General features: G+C 34.1%; 1 protein-coding gene across 1 annotated transcript in view; it reads right to left on the bottom strand.

The window, feature by feature from the left end:
- Positions 1-20,090, bottom strand: part of MTREX (Mtr4 exosome RNA helicase) — a 94,234-nt gene that overhangs the window by 57,649 nt on the left and 16,495 nt on the right. Inside the window, exons 6-12 of the mRNA XM_065905789.1 lie at positions 8,618-8,792; positions 7,416-7,506; positions 6,128-6,252; positions 4,958-5,056; positions 4,453-4,555; positions 3,266-3,397; positions 1,615-1,694 (exon numbers count right to left, since the gene is read on the bottom strand). Of these exons, the coding sequence (XP_065761861.1) occupies positions 1,615-1,694; positions 3,266-3,397; positions 4,453-4,555; positions 4,958-5,056; positions 6,128-6,252; positions 7,416-7,506; positions 8,618-8,792 (805 nt within the window). The remainder of the gene's footprint in view (positions 1-1,614; positions 1,695-3,265; positions 3,398-4,452; positions 4,556-4,957; positions 5,057-6,127; positions 6,253-7,415; positions 7,507-8,617; positions 8,793-20,090) is intronic.

Raw genomic sequence — 20,090 nt, 5'->3', positions numbered from 1 at the left:
ATAAATATTTGATTGTTAGTCCAACTCTTTCACAACCACATGGACTGCAGTCCACCAGACTTCACCATCCATGGGATTTTTCAGGCAAGAATACTTGAGTGGGTTGCCATTTTCTTCTCAAGGGGCTCCTCCTGACTGTGCCTGTATTGTTAAGCCGCTTCAGTTGTATCCAACTCTTTGCAACCCCATGGACTGTAACCTGCCAGGCTCCTCTGTCCATGAGATTTTCTAGGCAAGAATACTGGAGTGGGTTGCTATTTCCTTCTCTAGGGGCTCCTCCTGACTGTGTGTGTATTGTTAAGACGCTTCAGTCGTATCTGACTCTGCGACCCCACGGACTGTAACCGGCCAGGCTCCTCTGTCCACGGGATTTTCTAGGCAAGAATACTGGAGTGGGTTGCCATGCTCTCCTCCTGGGGGATCTTCCTGACCCAGGGATCAAACCCACGTCTCTTATGTCTCCTGCATTGGTAGGCAGGCTCTTTACCACTAGCACCTGTACTTTATCTTAAAACAAACAAATTTACTCAAGAGGTCTAACTTATTAACACTATTAAATGCTATTAAATTTTTTTACTAGCACAGACTTCACGGGCTAGTGTGACTCATCAGTGAGGTGGCACACACATGTGCCTCAAGATACCCAAGCCCTTTTCAGACAAGGACTGTTGGCCACTCCACAAAGGCATTACTTGTCATGCAGTCCTTCCCCAAGGAAACAGACAACACACTTCACAGAGGTCTCTGCCATCAATATTCTATATTTCTAACTAATAATAAATCCAAAGGGGCTCTTCTCTCAAAATAAAGCCAAAAAAAGAAGTGTGCTAGAAAGACAAGGATAAAGACATGGCTCAGCCCTTAGATACTATTAACTCAGCTGGAAAGAAAAATCACAGTAAGATTTTGTAAGTTAAATGCTATTTTAAATACCAAGAAACATGCAATGCAGTTGTAACGTAAAGACCACACAAATCAAAGTAATCATTTGTAGGCAGAGTATGACCTTCCAATTTTTCTTTTCACAAAATAAAACTTTCACACAGTATTAGGTTGGACTAAAAAATTAGTTCTCAGGATTGGATGCACATTAGAATAAGAGTTTCTGAAAGATTCTAATGATCAGGGCACACCAGATAATTAAATCAGAAACTCTGGAGTGGCAACAAGGCATGAGTATATTGTAGAACTTCTAAGGCAATTCTTACAAAAGAAAAAACCACTTTAATTAATTAAAGAAAAGCAGAAATCAAATTTTTCACTAAACATGATTTTCATTAGGTATACTTTATTGTGTCTGGTAACCTTATGAATTAAGAAACTGACTGACTTAAAATTAGCATTTAAAAATTTTGTAGTATTAGGAACAGAAGCAGTAATTTCCAGATCATGCTAGCTTTCAGAGAAAAGTTACTTCAAGGCAGCAAATCTTTCCTTCTGTCACCTTCTTAGAAGTTCAAAACAAAAATTAAGGTATCATTTCAGTGCACAATGCAACATATTTACTGCAGTGTGCAAACAGTGCAATATATAATATAGTAACAAAACCATGAACTACAAAGTGAATATATACCATGTTAATATCCACACTCTACTTAATGACATTAAACACACCTGAGGGAGCTTTTTGTCTTCATCAGACAAGCAGTCAATTGCATTACTGAAAACTTCTTCAACCATCTTCTTTTCTTCATCTAGGAGAGAATTCAAGGGTATGTAAGTATCTAAGTGAGTTGGTGATACCAAATTTCACACACTGCAAAGAACAGAGTCAAGAAGAGTAAAGGTAATGACTCAGGATTTAAGACAGAAGGGAAAGCACATCAAATTTACCACATAATTAAGTAAAATTCACTGCCTTTAAAAACAGATCTAGCAGCTAGTCCACGAATAAAAGTGCTTTCTTATAAAAGCAGTAACAATAACTACACTAGCTATCTGCATGCAATATTTAAGTGAAAAAATTGCAGGACATGGGGATTATTATTACTCACCATTGAAGAAAGTGAGACATAACAGCAAATAATGAGCATTGATATTAACTGTTAGATCAACAATTTCAAAACCTATACTCTTAACCATTTATACTGCCTTCTCTACAGTGACTATTAAGAGCCAAAAAATATTTGTTGACTTAATCAATACAAAACCCTGCAACATTAAGCACATGCAGCATTGGTAGTGATAAGAAAACATTTCTAAGTAGAGCAACTGACTCAGTAAAAAAGAAAAAAATATTGGCTTTAGGTGGGCATATGGGTTATCTGCCATGTTATTTTTACCCATGGATAAGTAAAAATTAGCTTTAAAATGCATGGGATTGGGACTTCCCTAGTGGTCCAGTGGTTAAGAATCCACTCAGTGAACTAAGAGCCAACGTGCTGCGGAGCAACTAAGCCTGTGCGTCCCAACTACTGAAGCTCGAATGCCTAGAGCCCGTGACCCACAGCAAGAGGAGCAACTGCAGTGAGAAGCCTGCACACTCCAACTACAGAGTAGCCCCTGTTCACTACAGCTAGAGAAAAGTCCATGTGCAGGAAAGAAGATCCAGTGCAGCCAGTGTTTAAAAATACATGGGATTAGTTCTATGCCTTGATAGAGAAAACAAGAAAACAGAAATCTGATTTTGGAGGACTGAAAATATTATTTACTTCTCACTGTATAGGATTAGATATGTAAAAGCCTGAAGTAAATGACAACTGGGTTGGTATTCAGCATGCACAAATTTTTGCCTAGGATATATTACTATCTAGCTGTGTGATGTTTCAGTAGTTACATTTACAGTTAATATGTGGGAATAATAAGTTGATTTGCTACAAGTTTTTCTACTTTTTTCAAAAATTATGCCACAGCTGGTTCAGGGGCAGGTCTTCCCAGTTTGGATTTCCAGAAGAATGAAACATAACAGAGGATAGTCTGACCAAGAGACTAACCTTAAGTAATCAGATAGAAAACCAAAATAACCAAAGAGCTATGGCAATAAAATATAAGAAGGTAGGAGTCTAATACTTCTTAGTAGGGTTCTTTGGATTTCATGTAGAACAAATATTTTATATATAGATATATACTTATCTTCCAATAAAAGACAGAAGAAAGGAAAAGAAATAGTAAGTCGAGCCTTAAAGCTTTTACAAATGTGATAGAATTACTGCTGTAACTGTAAGGTGAACTGTAAATCTTAGCAATACACAATTGTTGTCTTACCAGAAATATATTTACACTCACTTCCACATGGCATTAAAGCAATACTGAAATTATACAGTACCTGTGTTGAAATCTAATTTGGTCATTTGAAGTGCATAAGCTTCACAATCTTTCTTACTAAAACTGAAAATAATTACAGGTTGAAAATTTCTTTCCATAATCATCTTCACAATTTTGAATACGTTTGATGGACCTGCAAAAAAAGTACATAAACTATAACGAAAAATTAACTCAAAATGGACCACAGATTTAATTGAAAAACTATAAAACTTATATATATGTAGGAGTAAATCTTCATGATGTTGGGTAAGGCAAAGCATTCTTAAAATATGACAGCAAAAGCATAAGCAACAAAAGAAAAAAAATCAGATAACCAGATTCCATCAAAATTTGAAACTTTTGTACTTCAATATACACCAGCAATAAAGATACCCTTAACTTACAGAATGGGAGAAAATATTTACAAATCAGATATCTGATAAAGGTCTAGTATCCAAAATATATAAAGAATCCTTACTATTCAACAACAAAAAGAAAGTCTAATTTTTGAATGCACCAAAAATTTGTATATTTGTCATAAAATCATAAAATGGACTATTATTTGACAATAAAAAGGAATGACATATTGATATATGCAATAACATGGATAAACTTGAAAAAAAAAAAAAAAAGCTAACTGAAGGAAGTCAGATGCAAAAGACCACAAATATCATGATACCATTTATATGATGGTATATACTATGGTCTACAAGAGGAAAACAGAAATAGAAACTAGATTAGTGATTACCCAAGGTTAAGGGGTAGAGAAGAGGTTGGGAGAAAATAAAGAATGACCATGAATGAGTATGGGGCTTCTTTCTGAGTTAATGAAAATGTTCTAGAATTACAAAGTAGTTGCACAACTTTGTGACTATACTAAAACCCACTTAATTGCACCCTTAAAAAATGGTGACTTCAATAGTATGTGAGTTGTATTTCAATAAAGTTGACTGTGGTGACAGCAGCATAATTCTGTGACTATACTAATAACCACTGAATTGCATACTTTAACAGGTCAATTGTATAATGAACTATCTCTCAACAAATGTCATGTAGAAAAAAGACATAAATTTTTACTCATTCAATTTTATCACATAACTACCTAGATGTCTACATAGCTTCCAGAGGGGGGGAAAATTTTTTTTTTTTAAATGTACTTTGAAAATACAATTTCCATCTAAAATTCTCAAAAACAAAGTTCCAAGTTACCTTTTGTTCCTCCTTTTCGCCCCTTCTGATCTCCTTTTGCCAAATCACCAGCATCTCGAAGTACTTGCATTGCAGTATTAAAATTGTCTTCTCTGAAGTCACCCTAGCATCACAAATATTTTTCTATATAACTTCACTAATACTTAATCATAATCCAAACTTTTCTTACCTCAAAACAAAGCTTCCTCAAATAATAAAAAATTTAATAATAAAACTAGAAAAAGCAAAACCATAAGATATCTGAAACATGTACAGAGCCCCTTATTTTAAAGGCATTTAAAAATACTGGAAAAGGAGTGGAATCTAATTCATGCATTTAAAAAATATGAGTCTTAAATATAATTTTTGAAATAAAAATACATATACAAAGAAAACCAACAATGACTTTGGACTATAAAACTAGGGAAAAAAAACAGATCTCTGCTCTTCTTCCCTAGTTTAAAGAAAAGTGGGTATAAGCAGTTATGTAATATTAAAGATATAAGAATTATAATTACTCCCTTACATTTTCATCAACCACAAGGTGCAGGCCATCTCCCCCGGCTGGAAAAATATAGTGCTGTAATGGAGTAGGCCGATAATCTGTGTAAATTACGTGACAAGGCTGTAAAAACAAAGAAAATTAAAATCAAGGACAAATACATGATTGGAGTTTCCATAATGATTTCATACTTCAGACTTATGATAACGTAATTAAGGAAGACTTCTATTTTTCTGTAGCAGTGGTATGGCAACACAGAATGCACTGAGGTAAAACGGGACTTCTCGATCCCACAGAGACTTTTTCTAGCTTTACTAAAACAGTAGGTTGATCTATCTCTTCCAGAAGATTCACTGAGATTCTATCCTACAGGAGCAACATGGGTGTTACAAAAATACCACTAGAGAGCTAATAAATGGATAAAAATAAATTTGTGAACCTTCTGGTATAAAGGAAAAATATGGGCAGAAAAATAAAATAAAGAATACATGAACAAATGCTTGTTATAAGGTCCTTTAATGCTCCTAAAATTGGACTAGAAAAGCAAAAAGGAAACGCAGTCAATAAAAAGTCTGCATTTACATGAGAAAAATCAAACCACACTCTCAAGAAATGAAGTCAAAGTTGCTCAGTCCTGTCCACTCTTTGCAACCCCATAGACTATAGTCCATGGAATTCTCCAGGCCAGAATACTGGAGTGGGTAGCGTTTCCCTTCTCTAGGAGATCTTCCCAAACCAGGGATCAAACCCAGGTCTCCTGCATTGCAGGCAGATTTTTTACCAGCTGAGTCACAAGAGAAGCCCACACTCTCGAGAATACCCAGCTTTTTTTCTGGTACCAAGGTCTTAGAGGAAATTTTCTACTATGTACTCACGCCTCCCTGGATGAGCAGATGCAGTAGTTTACAAACCTGGCAAATCATCAGGATCAATTTGGGAGCTCCTAAAAGTTAAAAATTTCATGACCCAAGATCCTACTCTCAAGAGATTTTGATGTACTGGGTTGAGTTGGACTCAGAAATTCACACGTATAAAAACTTAGTTGATTCTGATAAGCTTGCTTGCTTTGAATAGTAGTTTTACATTAAAATGTCTTATTTATTCTAGGTAGCATTAGGAACAAAGTATAGGATATAGAAAGGCAAACTTATAACATTTAAATATTGAAAATATCAAAAAAGAGAAAGAAAATACCTGCTTATGTAAGTGGCAAATCCACTCAGCAAACTGTCGGGCATTTGGAATAGTAGCCGAAAGAAAGACATAGTGAACATTATCAGGAAGCAAAATAATAGTTTCTTCCCAAACGACACCACGCTCTGAAAAATACAAATATACTTTGGAATTCAACGTCACTTTATCATTTTCTCTCATGCTCAATTATCAGAAATGCAGACCGCTTTACACAAATATATTTTTAGCCACAGATCCTTACTGTAAACTACTTTCTAACCATGAATTGCATCTAGTACAAAGTTAGCAGACTAGACCACCATAAATACAATGTACTCTGAAATAACGGCCTGCAAAAGCAGCTCCAAATTGAATCCTGTTCCGTGTAACAAGAGTCCCAGGACAATGGAAACAGTATTTCCATCTCACTTAGAGAAGCAGAAGTTATTGGCTTACAGAAGGTCACAGAAACAGATTTCAAAGAAACACTATTACTATACCAGTGTCTTTCATCTAAATTACCCTCATGATCTCTAGAGATGAAAGAAGGATTAAAATGTAAAAAACAAACAGGAAAATCCATTTGAGAATTTCCTTCCAAATGAACAAATCAATAAAAGATTCATAATTTAAAAACAAAAATAACTGTTTATAATTTAATCTTTTGAATTTAATAAGAGTAAAATGTTTACAAAGGGTAAATGATTTCTTAAATTGTATTATTTTTCCTATAAATACAGGTTAACTCGGTGCTTTAGCCAAATAAAAACTAATCTTCAAGTGTGTACATATTAAATATTTAACTTTTAAATATGTTAATTTCTGCCATGTTGTACCTAAAAATCCCAAGTACATTTACTTTTCCATTATAGTAGTGTAGTAGTTCAGGTAAAGAGACTTTTTTTGTTGTTGTTCATTTTTATCTCATAATTCTCATTTTTTAAATCATAAACATGCATTTCTTAATTTTTTAAAAAAACTAAAATAAATTGATAAAAATCAAGAAAGTTAACTCTGTACGCCAGCAATTTTGGAAATTCTTTAATATTAGATATATTAGAGAACTTTCTATTAAAAGCAAACTAATTTTAATTCCATTTTAAAATCTGAAGTTGCATTTTCTCATCCAGAAGTTGTTACTATTCAAAAAGCTGAATTGGATGAGGTCCAACCAGAAAAACTATATCATGTTATCCACAATTTAGTTTACTACAACTCTACCCACAAGAAAGTAAGATAACTTGTTCAAAATTCCTAATTTCATTCTTAAATAACATGGCACACATCTCAATAATACTACAGAATATACCTGAATCTCTCATGTAATGAATTTCATCAAATATGACCCAAGCAACTTCTCGCATAACTTCAGAACCTCTGTACAGCATACTTCTCAAAATCTAAAGAAGAAGCAGAAGATTGAGCAGGATTCTGACATACCGAAAACTCTTCTAACAAGAAATTTTGTATATTCTTTTTTAATAGAAACATTAAAATAATTTTAGAGAGTTACATATCTTAAGTATATAATACTCCTTTGCTAAATCCAAAATAAATTATTTCTCAAGTTAGTAATCATATATAATCCGTGGAGAGAACTATTATCAACTCCATATCCATATACCTTGAATATGAAGCTACTTCCTTATATGTAAAGCACTTCACTCAAGACCTACTTCCTTATATGTAAAGCACTTCACTCAAGACCTACACTTGCTAGGAAGCCAAAGTAACTTAAAATCATCTTCTATCTAACACAACGAATCTCATACTGCTACCGTTTTTTTCTACCTCATCTTAACAACATGAATACTTCCTAGCCACTGTTCTTCAGATTTCTGAGTTAAAGAAATTTTTCTATGGATGGAAGAAAGTTTTGAGAACGGAAAATAAACTTACTTTGGGGATCAAGATGAACATGAGCAATGCTTTTGGCTGACTCTAAAAACCAGAAGCTAATTTATGCTCTCTAGTATAATATGTCTTTGTAGAATGCAAGGATATAATTCAAGCATGTAGAAAAGCACTTAGTAAAGACAGCTAAGTGTCCAAAATGTAAGATGCTATAAGTATATGCAGAACTTAACTGTGATTATGGGAGGAAGCTAAACATAACTGGACATTTTTTTAAAAAGTTATTTATCTATTTGTATCAATACTCAGATGCAAAAGAAAAAAAATCATAGAGAAAGTGTCACAACTTATTCAAAGGTATGTACTCCAATCATTGAAACTATATAAAACCATCAAACTATTATCATGTCACTGACAATATCCTTTAAAAATACTTTATGCAACTTTATTACATGAGGACAGAAATGGAAATTTACAACTAAATTGAAACAATTGGTTTTAAGATAGAACTCTACTACCCCTTTCAAGTAAATCTACTCACAAAGTATTGCCCTTTTATCTGTATAGAGCAAGTAATAAAACATTAGCTGTTTTAACTGATGAATCACATTAATTAAATTAAAAAGGAAAAATTAGATGAGACATCATATAAATTACCTCTGTGGTCATAACAAGACAGGATGCTGTAGGATTAATAGTAACATCTCCAGTCATCAGACCAACATCTTGAAATTCTTCATACATTTCACGGTATTTCTGGTTACTCAGGGCCTTAATTGGGCTAGTAAATATTACGCGTTGTTTTTCCCTTAGCGCCAATGCAATGGCATATCTAAAAATGTGAAAATAAGTAAGAATAAACTGTTTACAAAAAACTCTTTAGAAGTATGTGATTTTAAAAATTATATTAATATATAAATTGTGTCCAAATTTTTCCTAATTACCTAAAGACTTTGTAAAATATTAATGTCTTATTCTATTCACTTTCAACAAACTATAGTAATAATTATGACAAATCTGAAGAACAGTGGTCTAAATGAACAAAAACATTTTAAATTCTGGTGTCTCAGAGTTAATGTAACTTAATTAATAATATCAATGAATTACTAATAGCTACCCTATTTCTTGGAGAAGGAAATGGCAACCCACTCCAGTATTCTTGCCTGGACAATTCCATGGACTGAGGATCCTGGTAGGCTACAGTCCATGGGGTTGCAAAGAGTTGGACACGACTGAGTGACTTCACTTCATTTCACCCTATTTCTTGGAAGCAAAATACCTTTGGCTCTGTAGATGGACCTCTAAAAGTTTACAGAGACTCGGGCTGTCAGTTTTTACATAAAGACTATAAATATTTAATAAACACTGGAAAATGAGTTGTTTCTGAGTTTCACAAATAAGTTAATCATATATATTCACTTTGCACTTGTATTAGCTATCAACTCTCTCCTTGACTGGAAATTATAGCAAGTTCCAATAGTTCTTTCATAAAGATTAACGCACTACAAGATAGTTTTTTTTTTTCAAAGAAAATTCAATTGAGTTAAATATTTAAATACACACCACGAGATCAGGACTAAACTTAGCACTGTGGCAGATCTTCCTTATTTAAGATACAGTTCCTACCAACAATAGACTTATGACCTATTTCAGGAGATAAAAACAATGTTCATCCCAATCATGCCCCCAAAGAGTGAAATAATTAAAAAACCAAAAGTTGTCCAAACATGGTAAAATATAAGTAGTAAGAAATAGACATCAAAAAGAAAAGAACATGCAGATGCTGTAAAACATGAGAAGACACAAAGAGAAACAGGAAAGTGTGAGCAACACTGAAGAAAAAGATGCACTCATGAGAAAGTGAGTGGGCCCAGATGCTGGACTTAGCAAATAAAGACTTCAAAGCGGCTGTAAAAGACATGTCCAAAACATGTAAGGAAACCATGTTCTAAGAATTAAAGGACATAGGACAGTGATTCAAAGAGGCAATATCAATAGAGAACTGAAATTATAACAACAAAACCAAATGAAAACTTTATAGATGAAAAGTACAATAATGTACAATAATGAAATGAAAAATCCACTAGATGGCTCAAGAACAGATATGAGAAGGCAGAAGAAAGTACTTGTAAATATTAAGATAAAACAATAGAAATTATCAAAGCTAAAGAAAGAAACAGAAGAAAAATAAACAGACATTCCAAGATTAGTGGGACAACCTCAAGTGTTCCAATGTACGTGTGCGTGCATTCAGTCAAGTCTGACTCTTTATGGCCCCATGGACTGTTGCCTGCCAGGATCCTCTGGCCATGGGATTTTCCAGGCAAAAATACTTGAGTGGGCTGTCATTTCCTACTCCAGGGGATCGTCCCAACCCAGGGGTCGAACCCACCTCTCTCTGTCTCCTGCACTGTCAGGCAGATTCTTTACCACTAGTGCCCCGTGTGTTTCAACAGAAGTACCAAACGGAGAAAGAGACAAAACAAACATTTTTCTTAAAAAAATAACCATAAAAAAACTTCCTAAACTTGTTTTTTAAAAAATATTAATCTATAGGTCCAACAAACACAATGAACCCAAGCAGGAAAAACTTTGGAATCACACCTAGAAACAAACTGCTGACTGACAAAGACAAAAAGAAAGTCTTCAAAGCAGCAAAAGAAAAACAACTCAAAACATACAAGAGACCACCACCATAATTAAGACTTATTTCTGATGGGGAAAAATGGAGTAGAATGAAACAATGTCAGTAGAATGACTATCCAATATTCAAAAGAAAAAAACTGTCAATCAAGAACTATATATTTAGTGGCATTATCCTTTCAAAAATAAAAGCAAAACAAAGACATTTTCAAATAAAAATTGAGGGAATTCACTGCTAAAACATCAACCATACAAGAAATATTCTTAAAAAATTCTTTAACTAGAATCCAGAGAAAAGAATAGAGCTTAAAATAATAAATATGTGGGAAAATATAAGACTTTATATATACTTCTCTTTTATTCAATTAGTATTTTTTAAAACATAAAAGACTATTTAAAGCAAAAACATTATTTTAACATAGTCTTATACTGGATTTATAGCAGGTAGCATAGTGGCAAAGAATCCACCTGCAATATAGGAGCCCCAAGTTTGATGCCTAGGTTGAGAAGATTCCTGGGCAGGAAATGGCAACCTGCTCCAGTACTCTTGACTGGAAAAATTCCATGGACAGAGGAGACTAGTGGGCTACAGTCTAAGGGGTTGAGAGTTGGACATGCCTGAATGACTGAGCACACATGCACACAGGGTATACACAGTTGAAATACATAGGTAGCAAAAACAGCACAGAAAAGAAATAAAGCTATCAATATTTTACAGAGATTGTGGCTGTGAGAATAATCACTAAACATGTAATTCAAAGGTTAAAAAAAATTAACAAAGGAATTAAAATGGTATACTAAAAAACACTTGTTAAATATAAGAGGCTATAAAAACATGAGACATTACTAAAAAACAAAAGGCAAATATAAACACAACCACATCAATCATTAAATCAAATTATTGAAATTATAAAGTATCTTTTTCAACCACAAAGAAATTGAATTAGAAACCCCAAAATAGAAAGATGCATGGAAAACCAACAAATACTTGAAAGGTAAAGATAAGAGGAAATAAAGAGAAACTAAAGAATGAATTAAATTGAAAATAAAACTCAAAATTTATGAGATGCATATAAAACAGTACTAAGAAGGAAAATTTAAGTTTTAAACATGAATATTAGACAGGAAGAATAATCTAAAATCAATCTAATTCCACCTCAAGAAATTTCTTGAAAGGCACAGATTACCAAAACTAACTCAAGAAGAAAGAAAAGTGAGCTTGCAATTTAAAAATTTTCCCATAAAGAAGGGCTTCCCTGGAAGCTCAGCTAGTAAAGAATCCACCGGCAATGCAGGAAACCCTGGTTTGAGTTGTGGGTCAGGAAGATCTACTGAAGAAGGGACAGGCTACCTACTCGAGTATTCTTGGGCTTCCTTAGTGACTCAGACAGTAAGGAATCTGCCTGCAATGTGGCAGACCTGGGTTTGATCCCTGAGTCAGGAAGATCCCCTGGAGAAGGGAATGGCTAATCACTCCAGTACTGGCCTGGAGAATTCTACAGACAGAGGAGCATGGCAGGCTACAGTCCATGAGATTGCAGAGTCAGACATGATCAAGCGACTTTCACTTTTACTGTCCCATAAAGAAAAACCTAGGTAGTTCACATGGCTTCATTAACAAGTTCTGTCGAACATTTAAAGAGAAAATACAAAACCTGCACAAACTCTTAGAGAAAACAGACCAGGAGGGTCACTTCTCAGCTTATATTATGAGGTCAGTATTAACATGATATCAAAACTAGACTCAACTATTAAAAAGAATGCACTTGAATCAGTTCTAATGAGGTGGATGAAACTGGAGCCTATTATACAGAGTAAAGTAAGTCAAAAAGAAAAACACCAATACAGTGTATTAATGTATATATATGGAATTTAGAAAGATGGTAACGATGACCCCATATGCGAGACAGCAAAAGAGACACAGATGTAAAGAACAGACTTTTGGACTTTGTGGGAGAAGGCGAGGGTGGGATGTGATTTGAGAGAATAGCTTTGAAACACGTATACTACCATATGTGAAACAGACCGCCAGTCCAGGTTCAATGTATGAGACAGGGTGCTCAGGGCCAGAGCACTGTGATGACCCTCAGGGATGGGATGGGGAGGGAGGGGGGAGGGGGGTTCAGGATGGGGGACACATGTACACCCATGGCTGACTCATGTCAATGTATGGCAAAACCACTACAATATTGTAAAGTAATTAGACTCCAAGTAAAATAAATTAATTTTTAAAAAATACAAGATGTCCCAATAAATATAAATTTCAGATTAAAAAAAAAAAAACTAGACAAAGATCTTGTTTAAAAAAAAAACTACATATCCAAATCTCTCATGAAGATTCAAAGAAATTCCAGAACAAAATATGAGTAAACTGAAACTGGCAACATTATATAAAATGATCAACTGCCATAAACATCGAGGTTTATTCCAGGAATACAAGGATGGTTTAACAATAGAAAATTTGTAATATACCACTTTAAAAGAATAAAAAGCAAACACCAGATCCTTGCCTCTACAGATGGAAAAAGGATTTAATAAAATACAATGCTTCTTTTTTAATCCTCAATACACTTATTTTCCCCAGTTTTATTAAGATTTAATGATATATAACATTATGTAAGTTTAAACTATATACTGTAAAATTTGATACACATATATATTATGAAAATGATTACCACAATAAGCTTAATTTACATCCTTATCACCTCATTAATTATCTTTTGTTATTTTTCTGGTGAGAGCATTTAAGATCTACCTTCTTAGGAACTTTCAAGTATATAATACAGTATTGTTAACTGTAATCACCATGCTCTACGTTAGATACCCAGAACTACTCATCTTACACCTAGAAGTTTGTTTCACTTCACCACTATCTTCCTACTTCCCCCACCCTGCCCATCTCAATCCCTGGAAACTACTATTCAACTCTGTTTCAATAAATTCAACTTTTTTAGATTCCATATCTGAGATCACAGTGTTTGCCTTTCTCTGACTTATCTGACTTAACATAATGCTCTCAAGGTCCATTCATGCTGTCACAAACAGCAGGATTTCCTTCTTTGATAGCTAAATAATATTCATTGTGATTGACTCTGTGTGTGTGTGTTTATGTGGATATAGACAGAAACCACATTTTCTTTATCCACCTGTCTGCTGATAGACAAAGGTTTCCTTGTCTTGGGTATTGTGAATAATGGGAATGCAGACATCTCTTCAAGATACTGACTTCATTTCCTTTAGATACATACCCAGAGGTGGGATTGCTGAGTTAATTCTATTTTTAATTTTTTGAGAAATAACCACCCTGTTTTCCACAGTAACTGTACCAATTTATATTCAGACAAAATTGCACAAGGGTTCCCTGTTCTTCACATACTTGCTAACACTTGTCATCTCTTGTCTTTTTGATGACAACCATTCAAATGGGTGTTTTTTTAAATTCTTTCATTTGTTCCCAATTAAAAATAGAAGGGAACTTACTCAACCTGATAAAAGGAACTTAGGAAAAAGCTAGTTAAATTACACTTCATGGTGAAACACTGAATGTTATTCATTTAAGATCAGGAACATCCAAGGATATCCACTGTTGTTACTACTATTCAACATTGTACTGGATTTTGCCAATGCAATAAGAAAATGAAACAGATGGGATAAAACATCAGCAAGAAGCAGTAAAAACTGTCTTTATTCACAGACAATATGACCAACTATGTAGAAAATCTTATGGAATATGCAAAGTTATTATAATTTGTTAGTAAGCCAGTTTATTAACAAAGTGACAAGATAAAATATTAACATATAAAAATAAACTGTACTTCATAAGCCATTAGCAACCCAAATATGAATTTAAGAAAGAATGTCATCTGCAACAACACAAAGCAATAAAATACTTAGAGATTTAAGAAAAAAATGTGTTAAAAAAGAGGAAGATGTGTAAATCTGTACACAAACTACAAAATATTGCTGAGAGAAATTAAAGATGTGAATAATAAATAATATACCATGCTAATGGACTGGGAAGAGTCTATAAAAATGTTAAAATGAAAATTCTCCCCAAATTAATCTATACAACACAATCCACATAAAAATGCAAGTAGTCTTTTTGGGTAGAAATTAACACACTAACCTTAAATTTTTATTGAGGAACACAAAGAACCTAGAAGAGCCCAAACAATTTTGAGAAAGAATAACGTTAGAGGACTCTAATTACCTAAATTTTATATATACTTCAAAGATAATGTAATCAAGATAGTGTGGTAATCAAGGTAATCAAGATAGCGTGGACTGGTATAAGGATAGACACAGAGATAAACAGAACAGCAAGTCCAAAGCCAAACCTATACATTTATGGTCAGTTCACTAGGAATTCAACAGTCAATTCAATTCAAAGACAATTCAGTGGGAAAATCAACATTTTTTCAACTGTAACAATTATCCACATAAAAAAAAAGGTTAATTTCAACCCCACCTTTACCTCATATCATACATAAAAATTAATTCAAAGGAAATCATAGCTCTAAGTGGAATGGCTAATACTATAAACTTCAAAAAGAAAATAAAAGGGAAAATATTTGTTATATTGGGATAGGCATAAATGTCTTAAGTATTGATATCAAAAGCATGATCAAGCCATAAAAGAAAATATATGAGAAGTTGAACATCAAATTTAAGATCTTTTGTGCTACAAATGACACCATTAAGATAATTAAAGAATTATTTATGATGCAATAAGACCAACCACTCGATTTTAAAAATCAGCAAAGACTGAAATAGGTATTTCATTTAAGATATACAAAGGGGTGATAAGCAAATGAAATGATACTTAACATTTTGTTAGTCATCAAAGAAATTCAAACACCACTATGTGACATCATTAGATACCTACACTAAAATAGGTATAATCAAAAAAGACTATGCCAAGAGGTGGTTAGGACATAAGAAAAACAGGACATAAGAGAAACATAAGATTCCTTATCCATTACTGGCAGGAATACAAAATGGTACAGCCACTTTGGAAAACAGTCTGGTCATTTACCGAATCATTAAATATATATTTGCCATAAAATCCAACAATTACATTACAAAGTATCTATCTACCCAAGAGAAATAAAACGTGTCTACATAAAGACCTGTGTATGAATGTTCATATCAGAATTACTTAGAATGGTCAAAAATGCAAAACAATTCAAATTTCTATCAACTGAATAAACAAAATGTCATGTATCCATAAAATGTAATATGATTTATCAATAAAAAGAAATGAACTAATGATATATGCAATATGAATGAAACTTTAAGTATTATTTTAAATAGAAAAAGACACTAAAGGCTCCATATTACATGATTTCATTTATATGAAATTCCTAGAAAAGGCAAAACTATATAGGCAAAGCTGATTCAGTGCCAGCGTTGGAGGTGGAGGCAGGGTGAAAGCAAACACACATAAGAAAATTATGGACAGCAGCCTAAAATTGTCCAGTTGAGGGTTGCACAACTGTACAAATTTATTAAAACTCAGTGAACTATATACTTTAAATGGGTAGATTCCATAATATTTAAATTATATAATAATAAACCTAACGCTTTTTAAAAAAGCTTTACATAGAATAAAAAAATAAACAGGGTCAGGAAAACTACTCAATTACATAGGTAAACAACCTGGTACCAATGTATTAATCTAGCACCAGATTTATAAATAAAATGTTATACTTGTTACAGTTATCAGCTAACATTGTAGTTTACCTTAAATTCTTGAATTCCTAAGGGAAATCTTTATCTGAGATCCATGAACCACTCCCTGAAATCATAAAATCTGGTACGTACATAGAAATAGACACTTCATTGGAGGTTTTTATTGAGGTAAAATTCATAAAACATAAAACTGTTTTAAAGTGCACAACTGAATGGATTTTAGCACATTCACTATGCTGTGCAACTACCACCACTATCTGATTCTTAGACGTAATTCTCATCCCTCCAAAAACTCCATATCAATTAAGCAGCTACTTTCTGCTCCCTTCCTCTTAATATTCCCTGGCCTCCACCAATCTGCTCTCTCTCTAAGAACTTACCTGAGATATTCTACGCAAACGGAATCAAATAATATGTGACCTACTGAGTCTGGCTTCTTTTACTCAGCGTAATGTTTCTGAGGTTCATCCGCACTGTAGCATGTATCAGTATTTCACTGCTGCTATGGCTGAGTAGTATTTCGCTGTACAGACACATCAGATTGATTTATCTATTCATCCACTGAGGGACTTTTAGGTTGTTTCTACCTTTCCACTACTGTGAACAGTACTGCTGTGACCATTCATGTATAAGTATCTGTGTATTTGTTTTCAATTCTTTGGCGTAATACACCTAGGAGTGGAACTGCTGAGTTGTACAGTAATTCTACATGTATCTTTTTGAACAACTACCAGACTGTTTTCCACAGCAGTGTTCAAGATCTTTCACAAGTGTCTATAACCCTGGTGAATTTCTTAAAATCTCTTTAGAGTCTCCTAACTCAGAGTAAGCCTCTGACTGTGTGGATCACAATAAACTGGAAAATTCTGAAAGAGATGGGAATACTAGACCACCTTACTTACCTCCTGAGAAATCTGTATGCAGGTCAAGAAGCAACAGTTAGAATTAGACATGGAACAGACTGGTTCCAAATTGGGAAAGGAGTACATCAAGGCTGTATATTGTCACCCTGTTTATTTAACTCATATGCAGAGTACATCATGCAAAATGCCGGGCTGGATGAAGCACTAGCTGGAATCAAGATTGCCAGGAGAAATACCAAGAATCTCAGATACACAGATGACATCACCCTTATGGCAGAAAGAGAAGAGGAACTAAAGAGCCTCTTGATGAAAGTGAGAGTGGATTGAAAAAGTTGACTTAAAGCTCAACATTCAGAAAACTAAGATCATGGCATCGAGTCCCATCATTTCATGGCTAACAGATAGGGAAACAAAGGAAACAGTGACAGATTTTACTTTCTTAGGCTCCAAAATCACTGCAGATGGTTACTGCAGCCATGAAATTAAAAGATGCTTGCTCCTTGGAAGAAAAACTATGACCAACCTAGAGAGCATATTAAAAAACAGAGATATTACTTTGCCAACAAAGGTCCGTCTAGTCAAAGCTATGGTTTTTCCAGTAGTCATGTATGGATGTGAGAGTTGGGACTATAAAGAAAGCTGAATTGATGCTTTTGAACTGTGGTGTTGGAGAAGACTCTTGAGAGTCCCTTGAACTGCAAAGAGATCAAATGAGTCCATCTTAAAGGTAATCAGTCCTGAATATTCATTGGAAGGACTGATGCTGAAGCTGAAACTCCCAATACTTTGACCACCTGATGTGAAAAACTGATTCACTAGAGAAGACCCTGATACCAGGAAAGACGGAAGGTGGGTGGAGAAGGGGATGAGAGGGGATGAGATGGTTGGATGGGGTGATGGACTCAATGGACATGAGTTAGAGCATCCTTCAGGAGCTGGTGATGGACAGGGAAGCCTGGCATTCTGCAGTCCATGGGGTCGCAGAGAGTTAGACACAACTGAGCGACTAAACTGAACTGAACCCAAGAGTACGAAAGCAAGTTTTAACATACACTGGAAAATTTCCTGTACTGAAAATCTCTCTGCTTTAGTAGCAAAAACAAAAGCAAAGTTACACTAATGCCCAGAATTCTAACATCTTTATATGTTGGCTTCAAATGGATAATGCACCAACTACTATACACCTGTACACTTCTCAAAGTGAGATAAAATAACTAAAAATAGTCAAACTTACAATTTGTACCTTAGAAGGAAATAAGCTTCTGACTTCAGTACCTTCTAAAAAGGAGTGGACAATAAAAAAAAATTAGTCTTATTCCACTAGATAGAACTAGGGTAATACTGGACCATAACAAACAAACAGACTAAGACTACTCTGCAATTAGCTGACACCATTTCAATGGTAATCTAAGATCCAAAGCTTCACTCCTCTAACTCCCCTACAAAAAGAAACTTTTGAGTTACACCTCAGCCAAGATCTGAAAAGACTAATATACAGTACCCAGGCTCTGATTATCTGAAGGACAATATTCCAATATCCACCACTATGCCAAGGTAAAGGCACTGCTGAACAGGGTGACTGGTGTAATTTTTATGTTTTTTTTTTTCCTTTATGATCTTCTTCACTCTTCATGTGATCACTGTTAAGAACACTTAATTCGGTTGTTCAACAGGAAAGCTGTAATTTCTCCATAATGAAGAAATAAAATATATTATTAAGAGTTAACCTGTGAACACAAATTGACTTCCTTAAAATAACACGAGCAACAAAAGAAAACAGACAAATTGCATTTGGTCAGATTAAAGACATTTGTCCCTCAAATAATATGCTTAAGAAAGTAAAAGGATGACTTATAGAAAAAGAGAAAATGTTTGCAAATTATATATCTGACAAGGAACTAGTATCAGAATACAAAACAACTATTACAGTTGAACAAGGCAAACAACCTAATGAACAAGTAAAAAAGGACTTAAGCAGATATTCCTCCAAAGACATACAGAAGGCCAATACTAAAAAATGCTCAGTATCATTAGTCATTAAGGAAATACAAATCAAAACCACGAGATATCACCCTCACAACTGACAGAATGACTATTATCAAAAAGGCAAGAAATAACAAGTGTTGGTAAGGATGTAGAGAAAAGGACACCCTCGTGTACTGTTGGTAGGAATGTATACTGGGGCAGTCATCATGGAAAACAGTATGGAGATGCCTCAAAATAATAAAAACAAAACTATCATATGATCCAGCAATTCCACTCCTGGGTATTTATCCAAAGAAAACAAAAACACTGATTAGAAAAAATATGCATGCCCCTATGTTCACTGCAGCATCATTTACAATTGCCAAAATACTAAAGTAGCCCAAGTGTCATCAACAGATGAATGGATATAGTATATGTATATGCATGAAATATTATTAAGTCATAAAAAAGAATGAAATCCTGCCATTTACAACAACACAGATGGCCTTAGAGACCATTGTGCTAAGTGAAATAAGTCAGAGAAAGACAAATAGTATATTGTTTTACTTATATGTGGAATATAAAAAATAAAAGAACCAACATAACAAAACAGAAATAGTTATAGATACAGAAAACCAACAGGTAAACACCAGAGGGGAGGGTAGTGAGGGGAGGAAACAAATAGGTGAGGGACCTTAAGAGGTATAAACTTGCAGCTATAAAATAAATGAGTCACAGGTATGAAAGGTATAGCATGGGAATCTAGTCTAATAATTACATATCTTTCTATGGTGACATAGCATAAACAGACTTACCATGGTGACCATTTTGAAATGTATAGGAATATCAAATCACTATGTTGTATAATTGGAAATAACATGTGTTGCAGGTCAATTAAACTTCAAAACAAATGAATTTACAGAAAAAGAGATCAGGTCCATGGTAAGCAGAAGTGGGGGCAGGGGGGA

This window comes from Muntiacus reevesi, chromosome 14 (genome assembly GCF_963930625.1).
Source record: "Muntiacus reevesi chromosome 14, mMunRee1.1, whole genome shotgun sequence".
Taxonomy (NCBI): domain Eukaryota; kingdom Metazoa; phylum Chordata; class Mammalia; order Artiodactyla; family Cervidae; genus Muntiacus; species Muntiacus reevesi.
Note: the sequence above shows the minus strand (reverse complement) of the source record. Positions and strands in the feature narration are given on the sequence as shown.